At 35.3% G+C, this 24,968-nt stretch overlaps 1 protein-coding gene across 11 annotated transcripts in view; it reads left to right on the top strand.

Moving 5' to 3' along the window:
• The window catches only part of TCF12 (transcription factor 12), a 377,037-nt gene that overhangs the window by 179,669 nt on the left and 172,400 nt on the right, over positions 1 to 24,968 (top strand). For all 11 annotated transcript variants that reach the window (XM_060618409.3, XM_060618411.3, XM_060618407.3 and 8 more), the window contains one exon: positions 13,198 to 13,300. In XM_060618409.3, the coding sequence (XP_060474392.1) occupies positions 13,198 to 13,300 (103 nt within the window). The remainder of the gene's footprint in view (positions 1 to 13,197; positions 13,301 to 24,968) is intronic.

Below are 24,968 nucleotides of genomic sequence, written 5' to 3'. Positions count from 1 at the left end.
CGGAAACAGGCTCCAGGCTCTGAGCCATCAGCCCAGAGCCCGACGCGGGGCTCGAACTCACGGACCGCGAGATCGTGACCTGGCTGAAGTCGGACGCTCAACCGACTGCGCCACCCAGGCGCCCCGGATGCAGTTTTATTTATAGAACCTTAAGATAAACTAAGGAGCCTAGAGAAGAGTAACTCATTTAACAAATGTGGTCTTGAATATTTATTATAGCAAAGGACTGCCTTTTAACCCAGGACAGACTGTTTTAGATAAGAAAAAAACTATGTAATTGAACTAATAAGTAAACACAATAAGTAATTGCGATTCCTTTGCTTTTTGCCATCTGGGAAGTCCATCACAAATTACATACAACTTTTAAGTAGACTTGGGAAGCTTTCTTTCCATAAGTTAGGGCTGTCTATTAGAACTTCATGATTCAGTATAAAATTGGAGACTTTTTTCTTAAATGAACGTATTTCTATCCTACAGAACAGTTTGGTAAGGTCTAGTAAACTTGAAGGTGTGCATACTCCTAGAGAAAATTTCACATGAGTTTCCATGTTATATGCTAAAGTGTTTATGGTAGCCTTATCTTTAATAGGGGGAAATGGGAAATCCAAATACCATTGAAAGGAGAATGGATAGATAAAGTGTGGTATGTTTATAAATTGAATATTATATAGTACCAGCATGTCTATACCAGTACTACATTTTTTCAGCATGTCAGTCTTACATATTGAATGTTAAGTGAGAAAGAAAAAAAGTATACTGTTTAGATAACATTTTAAAACATGCGGAATGGTGCTATATATTATTTCAGGAATATGCATATATAATAGAAGTATTAAGTAGTGCCTGAAAGTGTTAAAAAGACAAATTTAGGGTATTGTTTACTTTGGAGGGGAATTTGAGGCAATTCCATAGGGGTTCAAGCTATATTAGCAATGTTTTATTTGTTAAATTGTGGATACAAAGCTATTTGTTACATACATTTTTATATGTGTAAACTAGTTTAGAAACATTTAAAAATTGTAAGAAAATGTCCAAATTTTGTTGATTTTGCATCTCAGTTGAGATAACATAGGGATCTTTTTTTCCTACAAAGTGGATGCTATTTCTGTACAATTATCAATTTTCTACAATGGGAGTATGGTACTTTAATCATGTTACAGGAAAAAAACTGAGAAACTATATATTTTTTAGGAAGCAATAAATGGTTTTCATAGAAATTTTAGAAAATATAGGCAAGAAAATTTAAGACTCTTTCTTAAGTTTTTTATTTATTTTTGAGAAGGAGAGAGTGCAGGGAAGAGGCAGAGAGAGTGAGAGAGAGTATCCCAATCAGGCTCCACGCTGTCAGCACAGAGCCCTGTGCAGGGCTTGAACTCACAAATCATGAGACCATGACATGAGCCAAAATCTAGAGTCAGATGCTTAACTGACTGAGCCACCTAAAACTCTTAATACATACAATTTTTCTAGTCGTTTTCTTATAAATTTTATAGAGGTTAAAAAAAGTTAGTCTAGGGGCGCCTAGGTGGCTCAGTCAGTTGGGTGTCCGACTTCAGCTCAGATCATAATCTCATGGTCCATGAGTTCGAGCTGCGTCGGGCTCTGTGCTGTCAGTTCAGAGCCTGGAGCCTGCTTTGTATTCTGTGTCTCCCTCTCTCTCTGCCCCTCCCCCACTCACGCTCTGTCTCTGTCAAAAAATGAATAAATGTTAAAAAAAAATTAAAAAAAGTTAGTTTATATACGAATTGATTTTCGCTTTTATTTTTCTCACCTTGTAAAATAAACATTTATCATTTAACAAAATTTAACATATAGAAGCGGTGTTTTAAAACTGTTTAAAGGAAGTCTGGGTGGCCAGAGTTGTGGGATTGAGCCCTACTCTGGGCTCCTCGCTGAGCATGGGGCCTGTTTAAGATTCTCTCTCTCCCTTTGCCTTTCTCCTGCGCGCGCGCTCTCTCTCTCTCTCTCTCTCTCTCTCTCTCTCTCTCTCAAATAAAAGATAACAAAAATAAGTAAAAAAAAAGTTATTTAAAAATATGTTATTGCATTGATGGGGCGCCTGGACGGCGCAGTCGGTTAAGCGTCCGACTTCAGCCAGGTCACGATCTCGCGGTCCGTGAGTTCGAGCCCCGCGTCAGGCTCTGGGCTGATGGCTCGGAGCCTGGAGCCTGTTTCCGATTCTGTGTCTCCCTCTCTCTCTGCCCCTCCCCCGTTCATGCTCTGTCTCTCTCTGTCCCAAAAATAAATAAAAAACGTTGAAAAAAAATTAAAAAAAAAAAAATATGTTATTGCATTGAATGTCAGAACATTGTTTTGCTCATTTCCTTCTTGCAATTAGTTATTGCTTCTTAATGAATGGGTTTTAATAAAGTTATTTGTTCCTAGGTTTATTTGAATTGATTTCACAAATAGCAAATATTTAAAAATATTTATTGAGCAGTTATTATATGCTTAGTCTTAATCTGTTGACATGCAGTAGTAGAAGATAAAAGCTTTATAAAATGTGTAAAATCTGAGACTTTTTTTGCAGTAGATCGCCATTTTAACACTTTTATCTACTTTTCCCTGGTTATGTATAGTATGTGAAAGGGACAATGAAAGAATTGGTTTTAAAAATGTGAACTTTTTAGAACTTAATGAAGTGCTAATGGTAAGAGGAGAAGAAATAAAATGAGCTAATATTATTTTGCCATGTACCAGGTTCCATGATTTACAAGATAATACGGACTAGTTCTTCTCAAACTTTAATTTGCATATGAATCCCCTGAAAGTCCTTTGAAAATGTAGACTGTGAGTTTTTAAGTCTCAGATGCACTTAGAGGTTCTGCATTTAAACAGTCTCACAAAACTGCCAGTACTGCTATTCTAGGCCCACATTTTTAGTACCAAGGATATAGACTAGTGCTTCTCAAACTATCTGTGGAGGACTACCTTTAAAAAAAAATATTATCTAATACATCATAGGCTAATACCTTTTGAAAATGCAAAAAGGATATATAGGAAGAAAAGTGGGGAAAATTATGTATTTAATGTGAATGTAATCTTTTTTCTTTTTATTGAGATATAACTGATACATATTAGTTTCCAAGTATATACCTAATTATTTGTTGTGTATATATATTGCAAAATGATCACCGCAACAAGTCTCCATAACCACACATAGTTACAAAATTGTTTTTCCCATGAGAACTTTTAAGATTCCCTCCTAGCAACTTTCAAATATATAATACAGTATTGTTAACCGTAGTCAAAATGCTATATGTTACATCCCCAGACCTATTTATTTGATAACTGGAAGATTGTACCTTTTGCTCCCTTCACTCATATCTCCCATACGCTATCTCTGCCTCTGGTAGCCACCAGTTTGTTCTCTGTAATTATGAACTTGGTTTTTGTTTTGTTTTGTTTTGTTTTGTTTTGTTTTGTTTTGTTTTGTTGTAAGGTTACACATCAATGGGATCATACAGTATTTGTCTTTCTCTGTTTGACCTATTTTACTTAGCATAATGCCCTTAAGGTCCATCTATGTTGTTGCACATGGAAAAATTTCCTTCCTTTTTACAACTAAAGAATATTCCACTGTGTGTGTATGTGTGTGTTTACTCACCTGTTTCTTTATTCTTCTATCAGTGGACCCTTAGATTGCTTCCATGTCTTGGCTTGTAAATAATGCTGCAGTGAACATGGGGATTCATCGTGTTTTTGTTTTCTTCAAATAAATACCCAGAAGTGGAATTGCTATATCATATGGTATTTCTAGTTGTAATTTTTTGAGGAACCTCCATACTGTTTTCTATAGTGGCTGTACCAATCCACACTCCCACTAAAAGTGCATGAGAGGTTTACTTTTTCTTCACATCCTCGCCAGCACTTGTTATTTCTTGTCTTTCTGAAGATAGCCATTTTGAACAGGTATAAGGTGATACCCTATTGTGGTTTTGATTTACATTTTCCTGATTAGTGATGTTGATTACCATTTCATGTGCCTTCTGACATCTGTAGATCTGCTTTGGAAAAATGTATTCAGATTCTTTGCACATTTTTTAAATCAGATCATTTGGGTTATTTTGCTATTAAGTTGTATGAGCTCTTCTCCCCCCCCCCCCCCCCTTTTATTGTAGTTGACCTACAACCGTTACATTAATGTCAGGTGTACAACATAGTGATTTGACAAGTTTTTGTTATGCTGTGCTCACAAGGGTAGCTACCATCTGTCACCATAGAAGACTTGTATGAGTTTTTTATATACTTTGTATATTAACCCCTTATCAGATACATGATTTGCACATATTATAATCCATAGGTTGGGATGGGATTTTCATTTTGTTAATGGTTTTCCTTTGCTGTGCAGAAGCTTTTTAGTTTGATGTAGTCCCATTGGCTTATTTTTGCTTTTTGTTACCTTTGCTTTTGTTGTCAAACCCCAAAAAATCATCACCAAGAATGATGTCAAGGAGGTTACCTGTTATACTTTCAGCTAAGAGTTTTATGGTTTTAGGCTTTTATGTTCTTTAATCCATTTTGAGTTAATTTTGTAATCTTTTAATAAATACTTTTTAAGTGTAAAGTCAGGATGTTAGTTTAGGAATAAGCTAAATTAACAGATGTCCTAAAAATGTTACATATGTTATACTGTATTTTATAGTATAATTTTTTAAGATTGATAATTTTCTAATTGAGTTTACTTTTCACTGTTTTTTAAATTTTTGTTCTAAATGGAGCATCCGTTTCTGAACTGAAAGGAACTAACAGTCTCTATAAGTTTGGCTAGTTACTGAGAAGCAGCCAAAATCTAAACATTAGAAACCATCGACAGAATAGTATACTTCTTGTCTGGCATTACTGTCTGTAGTTTTGGGGAGAACCACATAATATGTGGGGCTAAAACAAACAAACAAAATGAGTGGAATTCCTCTATGTAAGTATTGTTTTTCTGTATTCTTTCAAACATCAGTCGTTGGTGCTGCTTATTTATAATCTTACAAACTAACGTAATAGTACTCAATGACATTTTGCCATTGAATTTTTTATAGAAAATAGTTACAGTACATATGGGTTAATAATTTTTTGACAAAGTAATTTATTTTACATTCTTTTGTACTTGTAGTGAAAAGATGTTCTTCACTTTTTCTGTTTCACGTGTTCATGAATTTATGATTTTGATATAGTCATTGGTGGAGAAATTAACTTTAAAAACCTGTCAGGAGGATGGTAATTAAGAATTTAGAATTGAAAAACCTAGAAGATGTAGACCTATAATATGGAAAAAGTTTTCTAGAATTAACTCTCTGAAAACCACCAAAACGGGGCGCCTGGGTGGCTCGTCGGTTAAGCGTCCGACTTCGGCTCAGGTCATGATCTCACAGTCCGTGAGTTCGAGCCCCGCGTCAGGCTCTGTGCTGACAGCTCAGAGCCTGGAGCCTATTTCAGATTCTGTGTCTCCCTCTCTCTCTGCTCCTCCCCTGTTCATGCTCTGTCTCTCTCTGTCTCAAAAATAAAAAATAAAAAAAAAAAAAAAACCACCAAAACAAGATTTGCTCATCTTTTTTGAACTTAATATCAAGGAATTTAACAACAACTTTAAGGAGCAAGTCTTTTTTTATGTAACATAGAATAATGGTACAGAATAAGGGAAAACTTCTAATTAGAAGTTAATTATTCAGAGTTTAAGTCCGTTTGTTTTGTCATCTTGATTACTCTGAACTTTAGTTTTTTAATATGTAAAATGAGAATCTTGGCTACACTTGCCTCATATAATCAATCCACTATGAATGGATTATTAGGTATGTGGAATTCTTACTAACCTCAGTGCCATTCCCTCACTTCCAGATCTTTAGCAAGACACTGAACTTCACTAGTGTCTTTTCATCTGTATGGTAGGTAAAATGAGTGTGAACTATATGGTGTATTAGGGCCCTAAAATCCTACGTAACATCTGGATTCAGTAATGTATTTTTTGCTTTTCTCATTTCAGTATTCTTTTTCGTGTGATGCCTGGAGATATTTTGATTTCTCCATGTAGAGAATGAACTTTAAACAAGTAAAATGTAGAAACATTTCTGCTTGTAAACTTTCCAACACAACAAAGCTATAGGCCAGCACATGAGAGCATCAACTTTGCTTCTAACAGATGGCATTAGCAGTTACTTGGATAAATTTGTGAACGTGAGTGGGCTTAACTTAGCATTGAACCTGTGTGAGCTTTTTTAGGTGGTCCTCTGAAATCTCATGTTCACAAGTATTTCACGTCCCTGTGCTAAGCAGTATTTCATGTGTCCATCATATTTTTTGAGGATCCTTTTCACCTCTAAAAGATTTTGATTCTCCCTCTCCTCCCACCTGTGACAATTTAAGACTTTCTTATTCAGTCTGGGGTTATAGTAATTGTATGAAACCATGTCTTAGCATTCATAAATAAAGTTACCTGGAGGTTGGGCGCCTGAGTGGCTCAGTCAGTTAAGCGTCTGACTTTAGCTCAGGTCATGATCTCACTGTTGATGAGTTTGAGCCCCACATTGGGCTCTCTGCTGATAGCACGGAGCCTGCTTCAGATTTTTTTGTCTGCTTCTCTCTCTGCCTCTCCCCTGCTTTCTCTCCCCGCCCCCCCCCCCCCACTCAAAAATAAATAGGGACGTCTAGGTGGCTCAATCAGTTACGTGTCCAACTTTGGCTCGGGTCATGATCTCGAGGTTTGTGAGTTTGAGCCTCGCATCAGGCTCTTTGCTGATAGCTCAGAGCCTGGACCCTGCTACAGATTCTGTGTCTCCTTCTCTCTGCCCCTCCCCCACTTGTGGTCTATTTCTCTCTCAAAAAATGAATAAACAAACAAACAAATATTAAAATAAAAGTTGCCTGGAGGGGCACTTGGCTGGTTCTGTAGGAAGAGCATGTCTCTTGATTCTAAGGTTGTAATTTTGAGCCCCACTTTGGATATAGAGATTACTAAAAAATTTAAAATTAAAAAACTTCAAAAAGTTACCTGGAGAGGTTATTCATCCTCAAGAAAAGCTTGAACACTTACTACATGCAAATTTCTGTGCTGGTCTCTTTTGGGATCATAAAGAGAAAACATTCTTCCTTCCAGGAATTTATGAACCTGGATGACAAAATCTATTTGTCAGGAAAATTTATTATGTATTAGCATCTGACCTGTTAAAGGATAACAGAACCTTAACCTGTTGAATATTAAGTAGCTTTTTCATGTGTAAGCTTGATTCATTTAATTCATTCATTAAACTAACAGATTTTATTAGTTACATTCTGTGTGCCCATTAATGTGCTTGTCACTAGTGATAGATATAGACAGAGTCCCTGCTTTCAGATAACAGACTACTGTGATCAAGTCAATTCACTTGTCTTTTTCATGGGTGCATTTTAATGGAGAGAGACAAATCACATTCAAGCATTTGTTTTAAAAAGTATAACATTCTTTATGTAGACATTTATTTTGGTAATTTATCATAGGTGTATATAAAGAAATATAAGACCACCATTTTTCTTTTAAACTTCATTTGCTATTGCTACTTATTTTTATTTCAGTTTTACCTGTCTTTGAGGTATGGTCATATCCATTTGTATCCTAGTCTTGTCCAAAGCTTTCTGATGGCTTATAGCTTTTAACTGATGCTGCTGGCATTGACCACTTAGGAGCTAGAGGATTTCAATACATGGTGCGAAATCCTGTGGCTCTCTAAATACCAAAGGTCTGTGGGTTCTTATTCAATCCAGTTAAATAAACTAGTTTTTCATCAGCCTTCTTTCTGCTATGAGTTATTGGTTGTTCTATAGAAAAACTGATTGAACCTTTATAATATCTGAACCTCCGCAGCATTTAGCAGCTAAAATCTCCTATCCATCATTTATTGAGCAGCTGCTGTGTATGCAATAGCCATTGTTCTGAGGATGTAATGATGAAAAAAACAGACACAGTCCATGCATTCTCAAAATTTGTTAGACAACAATTTCTAAATGAGATGATAAAATAGTGACCAGCGTTTATTGTATGCTTACTATGTGCCAGGTACTTTTCCATTTGGTACAGTATATTAACTTGTTTACTTCTTACAACAACCCATGAGATGAAGATATTGTTATTATTCCAGTTTTACAGATAATGAAACTGAGGCAAGAAAGATTGCTTTGCCTCAAGTCACACAGCTAGTATGTGTGGATGGAAAGATGGAATTCACATCTAGCATTCTGGCTCAAAAATCCTACATTTATCCACTACACTGGGCAGTGCAATTATAACAGCTAATTATGGTATAATTTAAATGGATAGTTAAGTAATTTCAGTAAGTTTGAACTGTGATTTTAATGGAAGTTCTCACTGTTGTGGGAGCCCAGAATGAATTCACCCAATTTGATCTTATTAGGACCTGGCAAAGAGGGAAAACTTTCCTGAGAAGGTAAATTTTTGTTGAAATAGCCTTTTCCTGCCCTTCCCTTTTTAACTATTGAAAAGAATTGGAAAGGATATTTTAAAATAGGGTTAGGCACTGGTTTTCATACAAAGAAATAGCAATATAGATTAGAAAAACCATGAGTCTGTTACCAACCTGGGAAGGTACTCTGTGGATTATACTTTATTGGTTGGGTGAAATAAATTTTTTAAATGAAATATTTAAAAAATTAACCAACAGTGAAAGTTCTTGTATTTTTGAGGAGACAAACCAGAGTAGAGTACTATTATGTAAACAATACTGGGTGCTTTTGTTTTGTTATTTGTGGCAGAAAAGATTTGACTTATTGTGTGTATTTTAAATTAGTTTAAAAATGGTGGAAGATCTGATTGACTGCGTCAGGTCTCTTGTCATATTATAGCAGGGATTAACATTTCTGAATTGTGTATCATGAAATGAACATAGAGAAAAGTACTAAATGCGTTTTTATAGAACATGTTTCACAATATAAAGATTTTGCAAAGTGTTATGCATTCATAGACGAGACTTTTTAAGATTTGCAAATTAAATTGTAGTTTAGACAGATTTTAAGTATAGAGTTGAACAGTTTTTGTAATCTGTGTATTAACTGATTTTATCAGTTACTGATTTTTTTTTGCTTTCCATTTTTATCATTAAACAGGAACAGTAATTTTTTAGAGTACATTTGGAAATATTTTTATGGTTTTAGCATACTATGAGTAAAAAGCTGCTATGATAGATGATTTTGGTAATATTGTGCTATCCTATATAATGTACGTTTATCATCTCTTATGTACAAAAGTATTTTATTAATGGTTATTTTAATAGTAAAGCCATTTTACAGAATTGACCATTTTTATTAGCATAGTGATGTTCTGTCAATTTAAAATATGCACCTTGATAGTTTTGTATTTAATGATCTTAGTGGCTTACTTCCTTTTCATCCTAAAATTGAAATAGCATTCATTTATCAATACCATTGACTGATCTGTTGGGCTTCATCTTAACAATTGCTTGCTTGTTTTTTATTCTCTTCTTTTTACTCTACCCCCTCCCTCAGGCCAGTCACCTTTCCCTTATTTTCTCTACCCTCTAATATTCTGGCTGGCCACTGCATTATTCCACTTTCTTCCCTGCTGTTCTGTTGTCCCGAAACTGTATTATGTATGGCATTCTTTCCTTTTGCCTTTTCTATCAGCATCCATCCCCATTGCCTAAATCTGTGTGGTACTCATGGAGTCTGTTTAAACTCCAGGTCAACTAAATTTGTCTCATTAAAGTACTATTTGACATCTGTCTTCACCTTATAACTACATGGAGGAATACAGACCTACATACATAAAAATATTTTTTATTCTGATTGCTTTAGATCTTTTGGTTAACTGTGAGATTTCTTCCTAACATAATTCTCTGGAAACTTCTGGTATTTTTAATGTGGTTCTGGTTGAGGCAGGGTTGGGGGAAACCTGGCTATCACCTTCCTAGACTTGAATTTTTCTTCTCTGTATGTGAAAGAGATCTGTATTTCCAGATTGTTTATGTTCTTATTACTGGAAGTGTGGTCTGTGGGCCAGTAGCATCATATTACCTTTGTGTTAGAACTGCAGAATCTCAGGCCCCATTCTAGATCTTATGTTTTTCTCTCTCTCTCTCTTTTTTTAAAGTGTTTATTTTTGAGAGAGAGACCACTAGCAGGGGTAGGGCAGAGAGAGAGAGAGAGAGAGAGAGAGAGAGAATTTGAAGCAGGCTCCAGGCTCCAAGCTGTCAGCACAGAGCCTGGTGTGGGCTCGAACTCACAAACCGTGAGATCATGACCTGAGCCGAAGTCAGTTGCTTAACTAACTGAGCCACCCAGGCACCCCTAGACCTTATGCTTCTTAATCTGTATTTTAACATGATCTCCGGTCAATTGATATGAATATTGAAGTTTGCAAAACACTGTTCTAGGTATCGTCCAGCTAGTTGACACATTAACAAGCTGACAGATAACTGTACTTTTCTAGAACTAATCTTAAAAATGTGACCTATAGTGATCTTATTTAAATGTTTATAAATCAGTTTTTAACTGTGCATCTTGGTTCATGAAAAGTTCTGTTCTGGTAGATATCACTATGACTTTGTGGAAAGAATGACGAATAATCTAGAAACAGTAGCTAGTTCATCTTTCAGGTGAAGTTTTGGTATATATTAGATCCAAAACTATGTCAGTCTTTTATAAGTCCGTTTTCTTTGTCCTGTCCTGTTGCATCAGTTTGCATCTGTGGATGAGGTACTATTTCTCTTTGCCTCTTGGGCTGTAACTTTTCAAGAAAATTGTATACATTAAGATGAACTTTTGAGGTGTAGGGAAAATGTTCAAATTTCTGTTAATTTTTTATCTTACATGAGCAAAATTATGCCTTACTGAGGGTTGATATGCAAATCTTGCTTGTATGTATTAAAAAAAGTTTCTAGACTACTTCTCTGTCATGCAGTATGACAATCCCAGAATTTATCAGTAGACTGGAAAATAATCTTGTAGTAAATTCTGTACTGTGTCCTGCAGAATATGGATGCCCATGGGTATGGGATAGTACTTACTATTATTTATGTGTGGTTGGTAGTAAAATAATTTCTGTGTTCTTTGAGCACATATTAATGGAAGCCTAAAGATAACTATCCTCTCTGTTAATCTATGTTACACGTAATCTTTGAAGTTAATATACTATGTGTGTGTAATCATTTGATTGTTACCCTAAAACTTAGATCTAGTTGTATTCTTGTGCTTTAGGAGATAGTTTTTAAAAACTTGAATGTTTTATTTTTAAGGTCAGGATAGAAACAAGTTCTTTTTTGGGGCGCCTGGGGGGCTCAGTCGGTTAAGCCTCCGACTTCAGCTCAGGTCACGATCTCGCAGTCCGTGAGTTCGAGCCCCGCGTCGGGCTCTGGGCTGATGGCTCAGAGCCTGGAGCCTGCTTCGGATTCTGTGTCTCCCTCTCTCTATGCCCCTCCCCCGTTCATGCTCTGTCTCTCTCTGTCTCAAAAATAAATAAACGTTAAAAAAAAAAAAAAAAAAGAAACAAGTTCTTTTTTGGTACTTCAAGAATGAAGAGTTCTGAGAGCATACAGAATTAATCTTTTGCTGTTCTTTTGCATTTAAGTGAAGTGTGAACAGTGTGGCTCACCTACAAACACATTTCTCTTGGCGTTTTTCTGGAGTAATATCATTGTGTAATGATGTTAAACACTGGTTCAGTGAGTGTTTTGTAGGTTTCAGTGCCTTGTTTTGACTTACATACCTAAAAGTGGCAGGGGGAGGAAGTGGCAGAAATACCCAGATGTCTGAGATAGTGACATGTCACTTAGCACCTCAAGAGTGTTAAGTTTTAAACAACAAAAGTAAACTCCAAGGAGTGACCTTAGCTAGGAGCCATTGTGTTTTGTATAAGCCTCTACTGCATGTGGCTGTGACAGATGAGACTTTCCTTGTGGCTACCAGAGGACATCCTTGTGGTCATAACCAAGTTGTAAATGTCACCAAGATTCTTCTTGTATGTCTGTCACATGTGTATCAGTAATTCTAAAGTAGGTAAAAATGAAACAAAGATTCATCTGGGAGTTAGCACTCCCAGAAGATTAGTTTTAAAACAGAACAGCAGAAGGAGTTGTGACATGCATCCATAAGCAATTGTAATGATTTGACAGTTACTTAGCCCTCAGTTCCTAGCCCTTTGGTTGAACTGACAGCATGCCTGCAAAGATAGTGAGGCCTGTTTCAGCCCCATTAATGTCTTCTTGAATGTTAGCCTGCGGTCTCAGTAATGATAAATGTTCAGTGATTGATGATTTTATAATCCCAGGGGATTCTGGGTGTTTTCTGTTTCTGGGAGCCAAGGCAGTTTGTATTCTTGTTTGGGCCTCTAGGAGGTTTTTCTGATTTTTACTGAAACCATCATAAGTTAGCAGAAGGGTAGGTATCCACCCGAGGTTTAATTAACCAGCATTCAAAGCCGTGTTTAAAAACAGTATGATTTTGTACTTAGTATGTGTGAGACTGAGAACCAGAAGAGTTTTTAATCCACAGAGCTTTTGTAACATTTATTTGTAAACGTTAGTATCTTTTTTCCTCCTTTGCTTTTAAAAAACATGTTTTAAGTTATAAGGAGAAATTTAATTACACCTCTTGTGAGATAATAACATTAGTTTTATTGTTTTCATGGTGTACAATTTCATTTTTAAAACTCATAAGAATTTGAATCAGCTATTTTTAATAAATGTTTTCCTTTTTACATGATTCAGTTTCTCTAGCAGTATATCTTGTTATACTAGTATCAAAAGAGTACAAACAGATCTTTTTTGTTAAATATTTGTTTGCCATTCCATTTAGGAAAGGATTCAATTCTAATATACTGATTGTAGATTATTTTAGTATTTTAAGTAATTGGTAGGGTTTAGAGACAGAATGGAGGGTAGAGATAAACATTTTCCTTATTTATTACAATTTAAAAATATATTTTCTTTATCCTTTAAAAAAAAAAGATGAACTATAGAACTTTCCTTTTGGATGTAAAGAGTTCCTAGGGCTAATTTTCTTTAAGATCATTAAGAAACTACTTTAAAACCTTAAAAGGAATAAAAGGAGCATTTCTCTTTAGTTTTTCAAGTAATGAACAAGGAATTTGGTTAGGAATGACCATTTGTAAGTCTGTATATTAATTAGATGAGTGTCATTATGCTCAATTAGCAGGACTGCCAAATAATCTCTTTAATACTCCGGTCTTTTTTTTCCCCCTAGGGTTTTACAGACAGCCCTCATTACAGTGATCACTTGAATGACAGTCGATTAGGGGCCCATGAAGGCTTGTCCCCAACACCTTTCATGAACTCAAATCTGATGGGTAAGTTGGTAATTCTCTGCAAGGAGTCTTCACAAAGCCTCTTTGGTCAGAGACATTTTTTATCCCCTTGTCCAGGAAATACACATCTGTATCTAGAAGAAAGTTCCTGTGTTTCTAGGGGCATCCAGGCTTTCCTTATTCAGCTCATTTTGAGGAGCAAGCATTCAGAAAAAGCATCAGTATCAAAAAAAGAAGTAGTAGTGTTTTAACTGTCAGTTTTGGCAATGTCTTTGTGACATCAGGCATTATATGTTTTCTGCTTTCTGGGCAGAAATGTCTTTTGGAGACATTTGTAATTGACTATTTGTCTTAACAGTCATTTATACGTGTGGCAATAAAAAATATGACAAAGTAGTGATTTTAAGCAGATTTTACTTATGTTGGACAATATGTCTTTTGGCACTATATAATTAAAACTTAATAGTACACTTAGATGTTGGCAGCATTTGTTTTAAGTACTTGGGTTCATATTGGGGATTTTGAAAGTTGTGTTCTGCAATAGTGAAGTTGTACTTTGAAGGATATTACCTGCCACCCAAACCTGATTATTATATTTTGGCAAAACCTTTAAGGTTAGCTTTTCTTTTTTTCCCCCCCTACTCCCTGCAAAACACCACTGTCTCCTTCCTTTCTTGCTTCCTCATATGAAAGTTTTTAGCTGTTCAATCTGAAATGATAAGCCCAAGTTGTTGGGTTTTTTTCCCCCCTCCTACTTTGGCTGCCACTCTTTTTTTCTTTAAAAACAGTAATTTTACCTTTTTTGCAGAGCCGGATTAAAAAGAATTTCAGCTTTATGACATGATTTTTCCTTCTTGTTTCTGCTGGGCCTGAGCACATTAGAAAGCTTTGTTTAATCTATTTTAGTTGTTGTCATTGGCGTCATGTAAATATGGAAGTTTGTGTAATTGACATTAATTTCATTGCTTTATTTGTTAAGGACATGACCTATATTGTGATCTTAGAATTGTCCTTTTAGGACACAGCCATGCTAATCTAAATGGATTACCCAAATCCAAAATCCTGGTGGTCTGCAATTTCTTTATAAATGGTTTTGCTTTGCAAAGTCTTTTTTTAATTACCTTATCCTCCATGAAGTGTTGAGGACACAGTCTGATATTCTAGTGTGGATTTTGCCTAAAGCAGTTACCAGTTTAAAGCCAGAATCATTGAATATGACACAATAGTAAAAAATCTAATGAGTAGTAAAACTTGTGTTTAAAATGACAGTTTGTTTTAACGTAAATGCAAATGAAAACCACATTATTCCAGGTAAAAATCAATATTAAACTGAGAACAAGATAATTATCCTTGCATTTAGCCAGGGAAAACTTTCCAGTTTATCTTTTTAATTTTCTATTGAACTTACCATCAAAGTAAAATAGATGTGACACTCCACATAATTTCTTTTTGTAGTGTATCTTTTTCCCAAGTAGCATTTAATTTATTATAAATATGGTAGAGCAAGCTCTAGTCAGTGCTGTTGTAATTTCAGATTGAACTAAGCTTTCTTAATTGAGGCTATACTTCTTAGAAGTGAAAAATCAGAACTTACTCCTTTTTATGTTTATGCAATTTACCTTTATTCTTAGCTCACAGATATGATTTTTAAGCCCAGTGGAATTGCATCATTAGCATAGCTTTGAGCCAAGGTGACTGTTAAAGTTGTGGGAAGTAAATGAATTCTGAGAAGTGTGCATGTCAGTCACTTGCTCTGAGCAGCTGTTGACTAAAAATATTTCTGTAATTCAGTTTGAGGTAACATTTTCTTAGTTGGAGCAATTATGAAAATGTGCTTCTTGGTTTCTTCAGTTTACAGATAATTATTACAAATCTTTTAATAGTCATACATACTCTGTGTATAACATCAACATCTAAAATAAATCTGGAAACATTATGAAAACCCAAATTTAGGGGTGCCTGGGTGGCTCAGTCAGTTGAGTGTCTGGCTTCGGCTCAGGCCATGATCTCGTGGTTCATGAGTTCAAGCCCCGCATCAGGCTCTGTGCTGACAGCTCGGAGCCTGGAGCTTACTTTGAATTCTGTATCTCGCTCTCTTTCTGCCCCTCCCTGCTCACACCCTGTTTCTCTCTCAAAAATAAACATTGAAAAAAAACCAAAAAACCCTCAAATTTATAAACAGATTGATCCCTTCACAGTATGAGTGAAAAAATCTGGATTCATCTGAACTACACTGTACCGTTAATATGCAGCTATACATTTTCATTGTAAATTTTAACTATCTAATCTTAAAAATGTTAATTTACCTATAAGGAAGGAGAAAATAACCCTGAAAATATTAGGCAGGTATGTTCAAAAGGATTTCACCAGTCATTGGTAATACCTAATTTACTATACTTCTTCCCTTTATTTTCAATAAAATGATCACATGAGGTATCTAACAGTTTAAGGAATCTGAATGACAGTAGCTTTGGAAATGAATTTCTCCTAAATTTTAGAGCAGTTCTGTACAGCAACAGGCAATCCTACTTGATGTGAGCTGAAGTAAATGAACTGTTAGATACTCAAATATGTAGGTTTATAGTGCTCGGTATAGTGTACGGATAGATTCACTCTTATAGCCTTTTGGTAATCTAAAGGAATTTCAGACTAAAAACCTATGTTGTTAAAGCATGACTGAGACATGCATAGCAGTATGGGAAGCATTCGGAACTGTAGATACCTAATCATCATTACAGGTAATACTTCAGAGTGATGCCGTAAATGATGACTGCTTAGAAACAGTTAAAGCTAATAGGAAAGCAGTAACATATTTCATCATTGCTGTCAACATATAAAAATACCATTAAGAGGGGGGATAGAATCATATGCTAGGGAATATTGTTATTTTTCGTATTATGTTCAACTATAAGCACATTTGCCTGAAGAAATAATGGATTATAAAGTGCCACTGTCTTTCATGATGGAGCTCTCAAACACTTTAATGATTTTGCACATTGCAAAAATGAGAAATTTTGTCTAACAAGGGTTGATAATGATTCAATAATAAACAATCTACTACAGAAAAATGCATTTCTATATTCATTTAGATATTTTGAAGTGTTTTACATAGGAAATAAAGCTATTATGTTGGATCAGTTAGTGTTTCTTTTTAATGAATTCCAGAATTATCCCATTGATTTGTCATTATGGAAAAAAGGGCTTTCTTATGTTTCAAGTGAAATAAATACATCCTTTTGGCACATCACTAAGTAATTAGCATCAAACAGTCCTGTACTCTATTATAGGAAAGCTGCAAAGCTTTGACAGTAGCCCTGAATTGCAGTAATATCACCAGATAATCTTATGTATTTCTAGCCTCTTCCGGCTTTAGTCCATTTCTTTACCCTTAGTTCTCTCACTGATTTTAGTAAGATTTGCTTTCCTTTACCTGTTGTTGATTAGGTATATTTTTGGTGATGGTAGGACCAGTTTATTAATTGGATATAGAAATGAATTATTTCAAAAAATTGTCTACCTTCAATTTCCAAGTGATTATGGGATGAGCTACTCTTATCTTTTTATCTCTCCATGTTTTTCAAAGCCTTACTTATTTTGGACTATATGTGTATATGTTGTCAATGGGAATTTTAAGGCGAGATTATATCACTTGAATATTACTTTTTTTCTGAGACTTTCAATTGTGTTCCTTTCTGAGACTTATTCTGCCTCTAGAGATGTTTTCTTAATATTTTATCTGTTAAAGAGTGAAAGCAGCATGTGAAGGGTATAGGGCGAAATGTGGGGCCAAAAGGAGATGTGGGTTTTATTCCAGACCCTTAAAATTACCTTTCTGATAGGATATTGCTGGTTGGTCTGAAAGGTCTTCTGCAGGTCTAGAATTTTATAGTTCTAAAATCTCATGTATCTAATATCTTTTATCCAACCCTGAAAAAGACTTCAACTGGAATTAGAATTGCTATTTTGCAAATGATAAAACTAAGGCACAGGAAAATTAAGTGTTATTTTTCCCCTGAGGGCACAGAACCAATAAGTGGCAAAACTGAATATAGAATCCATGTCTCCTGACTCCCAAGTATTGTTTCCATTAGGCATGTCAGGTATTTGTTCTTTCTATGCTCCCAGGTTTTCACTAGCTCATCGTTTTCCTACACTCTAATTATGGAGACCCTGGTCTGCAGAAATGACCAGGAAAAAATGGTTCTATAGCTATATAACTTTGGGACACATTGTACATCATGTGCCCCTTCTTAAGAGATTCATATTGTGCTTTGGGATATTAAAGTCTCTGGAAACAACAACAACAAAAACAGGAGGAAAAGCTTATTTAACTTTGGTCATCTCATCACATCCTAGATTCAGATGACACACAGAATCCTTCTTGTATAAAGGATCATTAGCCTTTGAGGAACTAGTTTTCCATGAGGCACACACTGAGCAATACTTATAGATTGTTTTATGGGGAAAATAAAAGATAATACATGAAAAGTTGTCTGAAATGTAAAATGGCACAATGTTAATGATATCGCTGTATATATTTTTATAACTTATTTTAGACATCTTAGCTAATATAGGTTGGGTTGAGTTGTTCAAATACAGTATTGTTAAGTCTTTTTAGCAGACTTACTTGAATTATAAATAAACCAACTGTCCTTCCTTTCATGTTGGAGTCTGTTTGCTCAGCTCGTCTACCCTTCTTTTTTTTTTTTTTTTTTTTTTTTCAAAAAAAAATTGTTTATTATGAGAGAGAATCCCACGAGTTGCAGAGAGAGAGGGAGTGCAAAACCCAGAGTGGGGCTTGAGCCCACCTGATGCAGGGCTTGAACTCATAAACCATGGTATCATGACCTGAACTGAAGTGGGACGCTTAACTGACTGAGTCACCCAGGCGCCTGTCAGCCCTACCGTTCTTTACCTCAGAGTTTAAGGGGCCCCCTCTAATAGCAGCTACTACATTATTTTCATTTTATTACAGATTCAGTAGGTTTCTATGGGCTTGTCTGGGAATGTAAACCCAAGTACACTTTTTTCCTATATATTTGCTCTTTTCAACTCTTCTGTATACTTGATCTTGCCTGCAGTATAATTTCTGATTAATCCAGAGTTCTTCTAGAGTTACAAAAAAATGTAGAATCACCATTTTCAGAATATCAAAGCACAGTAAGTAGAACTCTGGCCTCAAAAGATTTCTAAGTTTGGGGTACCTGGGTGGTTCAGTTGGTTAAGCAGCCGACTCTTCGTTTTGGCTCAGGTCATGCTTTTGCAGTTGGTGGGTTCAAGCCCTACTTTGGGCTCTGTGCTGACAGTGCAGAGCCTGCTTGGGATTTTCTCTTTTTCTGTCTTTCTCTTCCTCCCCCCCCGCCCCAAAATAAATAAACTTTAAAATAAAAAGATTTATAACTTTGATGTATATGAAATTCCTTCACTAGATGAGTTAATGAAAATGATTAATGTTTAACAATTAATGATTAACAATTAATGATAATTGTGCTTAGGGGAAACAGTGTAGTTTAGTACCTGGTTTGACAGTATTTCATAAGGATGATACTTATGTTTTGTTAACTCAAGTCTCAGGAAAGGATATGGATTACATATTCATTGATTTTTATTCTCTGTTCTTTGGCTACTTACAAACAAAATGTTGGCACTGAGAAACTTGAATAAAAAACCCTAGTTACCATTGAAGAAACCAAAGCCAAGAAAAATGAAGTGAGTAGTTAAAGAAACCTTGGACCCAACCCTCCTCATTCTAATTTAGCTCATATCCCCTTTCTCCTACACTGCTTTTTTTCTTTTGTACCTCTGTCGAGCATTTTTTCCACATTCTAGCTCTTAGTATCTTTTTCTTCCTCATGCATATCTTTTTCTTTCTTCTGCTACTGCTTAGACCAGTCTGAATTAACCAGTCTGAATTGTTGAATACCTCCCTCTTTCTCCTTCATGTATCCATTCATGCCTTTTTTTCTGCCTTTTAATGTGTGAAAATAGCATATGGCAGAATATGAAAGTAAGGTTCAGTCTGTCTTTACAGATTTTGCTGTTTTAATGTGGTAGGGGAAATAATTTTGATAATTATTACACATGTTAGAAGGGGAGTGATACAAAGAAGTTTTTACAGAAATTCAGAAGAAATCAAAATAAGACAGAGCCGGAAGTGAACAGGGAAAGTTTTTTATTGTGGAGTAACATAATCTAGTGTATTAGTCAGGACTTTTTTCCTTACAAATGACAGAAATGAACTTAAACTGTGTTCAATAAAAAGTACTGAGTCACATATTGCAGACAGCTGAAAATAGATTGATTTTAGACATGGCAGATCCAGGTGTTCAAACAATGTCATCAGATCCCTTACTTTACCCTTAAAAGTTTTTGTTGGGAGAATGGGATAAAATTGGAGAGGCAAAATGGGCCAAGAAAGTGGAATACGGAAGGGGGTGCTTCTGTGTCTTAGTCTGTACTTGTAGTTCCCTCACCCCATTCTTTGCAAATTGTTGTAAATTGACCCTTCTGGCTCCCATTTTACAAGATACCTTATTCCTTAGTGGTTTGGAATGTTTTCTTTCAATGCAGTTATGTTATGTTTTTTTTTTTTTTAAATAATACTCTGCTCCTAGCAACATTGTCTCTTTCCATATCCCTACTTTGCCTTCACAACCCCGAAAAGCAGACTCTTTTCCATAGTTCAAATGACCTGATACCCATTCTTTCAGAAATCATTCTTATGAGCCAAAGATTAGCTAATGTTTTTGTTTGTTTGTTTTTTAGGCCCACCCAGTCTGGGAAAGACCAGGGTAGTTAGTACTTGAAAGAGGTTTCAGAGTTTCAGGAGTACTTCTGTATAGATTCAGATCCCTTTTATCTAAGCATAATTAATCCTGGAATGAATTACTTAGAAGATTTAGTTAGAATTACATAAAAGAAATGCTGAAATTTCAGAAGATAGAAGAAAAAAAAAATGTTTGATTGGGACTTTATTTGAAAAGTAGAACTAATATTAACAAAGCAAACAGTGATTTACATAATCCCCTAGGTCTTAAGTGAACAAAGGATGAATTAATTATTGAGTTTTTGGTGTAGTTTTTGTCTTCAGAAAATTGTTTGGTAATATAGAAATGTCTTGTACCTGACATTTGAACCTTTTTGATTTTCTCTTTAGTTATTAACAGACTCTAACTCAGGTTCCAATCTGTCAGTGACTTTTGTGTTTAATGAAGTGGTTCTTTGACATCATTTTCAAGGATTTCATGCAATTTTGAGTCTCTTGCGTGAGACTGAACTTTTGATGGATTTCTTTTGTATAGCTTGGTATAGTGGTATATTTACCAAAAGACTGACCAACGACACCATTGACTCTAGCCCGAGATAGCCACACTATCTGCCAGGCCTGTTTCACAGGGATTACATTTTTTTTTTTAACTTTTGTGGTTATTAGTGAATATTTTCATGAGGTCATAATGTTGGCTTAACTCTGCATCCTTGCATACTGGTAACTCTAGGGACTCCTGTAAGGAGGACCTTTATTTTTGTTTACCCAGTTCCTGTGCTCATTATCACTTGTGTATGTTCTGTGATCAGTAGTTATCCCTACTGCTCTGCATAGCTTTATAGTCAGCCAGTGGCATAGATCTGATAAATGGTTCTTCCTTGAATCTTCCCATTGTTTGTGTCTAATTGCAACCAAGTGAAAGTGAACTCTGCCCATAGTGGGATACATTGCAGGAGGTAACTAGTTGGCTACTAGTTACTACTAGTAGCCACTTGGTTACTACTTGGCTACTTGGTTACTAGAGAGCAAAAGAATAATTTTGTTAAAGGAACTTTTGTAAACTTTACAGTTTTCCTAGATGCATGTAATCTGAGATCCACACCATGGCATGTAGTTAAGAATTTGGGGTGCTATTTGAATAAGGGAAAATCCCGGAACAGCATTATCAGATCATGCCTCCTATGTGGTAATATTTCAGATTTCATTGCTAATGGTTACAATGATCCCTTTATCATTTACTATTGGTTTTCTGAGTGTTTTGTTAAAAATAAATACTAAAATTCTCATAGAATGGTTGAACTGGAATGGATCTTAAAGGTCATCTAGCTCAGTAGTTCTCAATTGAGAAGGTTGAAAAATACATGGTTATCATAAAGACTGAAAGTAGGAGGAGGTACAGCTGGTATTTCCCATACGCTGAAAACTCTGGAGGGTCTTTCAAAATGAAGAGTTAGTACTAGCTTGGTTAGTGTCACACTGTTTTTGCAAGTTTTAATTAACCACCAGATGAAAGTGAATTTTTTAAAAATTTGAAAGCATATCCTGAATTGTTTTGGTTTAAATTGTGGAAACATTATTGTTTGAAGGTATTTATGGCATTCAGATCCTTCAGTTGTATAGGTTTTGTACCGCATTGCTGCAGTACTTAATAAGCTTTGTGTTTTAAGTGAATCTCCTCAAAAGATTGTTGCTTCAGTGTCAGTCCACCATTTATGTAATCTTCTTCGCATTTCAGTTTCTTTTTTTTTTTTTCTTACAAAATTCAGCCTTTGCTTTTTATAGCTCACATTTTCTTTGGCTTCCATGATGGGTTTGTTTTGTTTTTGTTATTTGAGATTTTAGGTTTTTATGAACAGCAACACACGCCTTTCTTACCTGTATTTTAGGGCTTTCTGGTGTATATCAGGGTGAGTTTTAATTCTTTCTTGTTGAGAATTTTTTTTTTTGTGGCTATTATCATATGTATGGTGTAGTGAAGTATGTAACAATAATCCTTGTATTACATACTTGTTTTTCACTTTGAGAATATCTCTGGAGGATTGTCAAACTCCTCAGATGGTATGAAATTTCTAGGGAGTCACAATTAAATAGGAGTAGGGCGCAAGGCTACTTTACTGCAAATTAAATCAATTAGTTAATAGTCATAAATTTTATTAATTTCTGTTACATACTTTTCTACACTGATCCCTGAGATCAGGGGTTAGCAGACCTTTTTGCAAAAAGCCAGATAGTAAATAGTTTAGGGTTTGCAGCCCAGGAGGCAAAATCAATATTATGCAGGTACTTATATAACCATTTAAAAACAAAAAACTATTCTTAGCTCATGGGCTATAAAAGGAACAGTTGGTGGCCTGGATTTGTTCTCCAGGACTTAGTGTGTTAATCTTATTCCAGATAATGTAACAAAAATACTTTAAACAATAGCAACACTGTCAATTTTTTGAAGAGGTAACATGATATATATGTGTGTGTGAAATTCTAGGAAACATAACAGGGTTGTTGTGGGTGTGGGTGTGTGTTTTGAATATCCAGACATGGTGATTAGTGCTTGTGGTGCTGGTGAATTATTTCTAAAATTTCTAGGGCTTTATTACCTCTATACAGAATAGTAAGTTGCTCACTAGGTGAATTATTTTTCTCTTGTTTTTGTCTTTAGATAGGATACTGATAATTGGCTTTTTAGGCACATGTCAGATTTCCTTCATCTGAAATCTTGGTGTTCCCTTAGTTTTCTATAACTTGAAATTTTTCAGAAAACTCCTTCTCATAACATCAATATAAAATTGTAGCTGTACTGAGTTGAACTATCACACTAGGAGAGGAAAAGGTGAAACTTAGGCAACCCAGTGGAGATGTGGCATTGGGGCAGTTCTACAGAGAGAAATCTGCAGATAATATCTGGCAAGAGTCCAAAGGAAGAGTCTCTGATGAGAGGATAGTGTGGCAGTGGCGTAATCATCAAAAAAGTATATTGTTTGTTGCTTTTTTTGAGAGTCTGCACTCTGAATTTGGAAATCTCTCCAAAGGGTGTGTGGTAAAAATATTATAACATTTTCTAGATTTGTATCCGAACAGTTTTTGTAAAGTAAATGTAAATTACAGATTTTTGTTGCAGTTCATGTAATTTTCATGTAACGTACCTTAATGGTTTGTGTTTAGGAAGTGTTCTGATTTGAAATGCTATTCGTCTTCAATTTCACGCTCTCTTCTGTCATAAAGGTTTAAAAGAAAATGTAGGGTGTTTTTGCTATATGATGATTTTTGTAAATTTTTGCTCAGGTTTGCATACAATGAAATATGCTCCCACCAAAGAATTCTCAACTCTTTTTTTATTTTCCTTTCATATATGTGCAAAACATTTAGCGACAATATTAAATGCAGAGAGCATTTTTACTCTTGGTATGTGTGTGCATGTGCATGCATACATGCACATCTGTATGTTTAGACCAGATAGGAGCACATTAAGTATAGGCTTTTGTTTTATTTCATTTTACAGTAAGATTTCAGTCAGGTATCTTTTTAAAAATGTAAGTATTATCTTCAGGTTTTCTTTTTTTATATAGATGTACTTTATTTATTTTTAATGTTTATTTATTTTTGAGAGAGAGAGAGAGCGCGCACCAGCAGGGGACGGGCAGGGAGAGAGGGAGACACAGAATCTGAAGCAGACTAAGGGTTACAAGCTGTCAGCACAGAGCTGATGCAGGGCTTGAACCTACGAACTGTGAGATTGTGACCTGAGCCAAAGTAAGGCACTTTACCGACTGAGCCACACAGGCACCCTTATCTTTAGGTTTTCTTTTTAAAAAATTGCTTTTAGTTTTTATTTATTTATTTATTTATAGCAATCTCTACACCCAACATGGGACTCGAACCCAAGACCCTGAGATCAAGAGTCTCACACTTTTTTAACTGAGCCAGCCAGTCACCTATCTTTAGGTGTCTTACAAAGATCCTAGAAAACATCTTTGGGTACTAGCACAATAGAAGGTGTCTGCTTATAATTTACTTTTTCCCAAGAGATACAGAGGGGATATATGTATATATTCATTCATAATTTTTATGTTGTTATGTGTATTCTCTATGTCTGTTTATATTTTTCTTTTTTCTTTAATGTTTATTTTTGAAAGAGAGGCAGAGCATGAGCAGGGGAGGGGCAGACAAAGAGGGAGACACAGAATCCTAAGCAGGCTCCAGTCTCTGAAGTGTTAGCACAGAGCCCGGTGTGGGGTCGAACTCACAAACTGTGAGATCATGACCTGATCATGATTTTACCTTTCCAGTTTACCATGATACACTTGGAAGGAAAAACATGGTCCCAACATACTTATGAAGATGAATTTGTATATCTATTAAAAAAAGGCATTGTGTCTCAACTCCACCAGTAAGGAATTTAATCTAAGGAAGTAACTGAAAATTTACATTAGGAATGTAAAATGGTACAGCCATTATAGAAAACATTCTGACTGTTATAAAACTAAATATGCAATTACTATATAACTTAGCAATTGCACTCTTGAACATTTATCCCAGAGAAATGAAAATTTACACAAATGTTAATAGCACCTTGTTTGGTAATAACCAACAACTGGAAACAGTCCAGATATCCTTCACTGGGTGAATGGTTAAACAACTGATACACTCATACCTTGAAATGTTATTCAGCAATAAAAAAGGAGTGAATTATTAAAAACTTTAATTGTAAAACTTTAAACTGATCTTGAGTGAATTAGGCTGAGCGGGAAAAAGAGCCACTTTTCAAAAGATTATATATTGTATGATTCCATCTATATACTACTCTTGAAATGGTAAAATTGTAGAATTAAGAACAGATAGTTGGTTACCAGGAATTAAGGAGACAGGTTGATGTAGTTATAAAAGTTGAACACAAGAGATCCTTATGGGCTGATGGAACTGTTCTGTATCATGATTTGCAGTGGCAAA

The sequence above is a fragment of the Panthera onca genome, chromosome B3, assembly GCF_046562875.1.
Source record: "Panthera onca isolate mPanOnc1 chromosome B3, mPanOnc1 haplotype 2, whole genome shotgun sequence".
NCBI classification, from domain to species: Eukaryota; Metazoa; Chordata; class Mammalia; order Carnivora; family Felidae; genus Panthera; species Panthera onca.
Note: the sequence above shows the minus strand (reverse complement) of the source record. Positions and strands in the feature narration are given on the sequence as shown.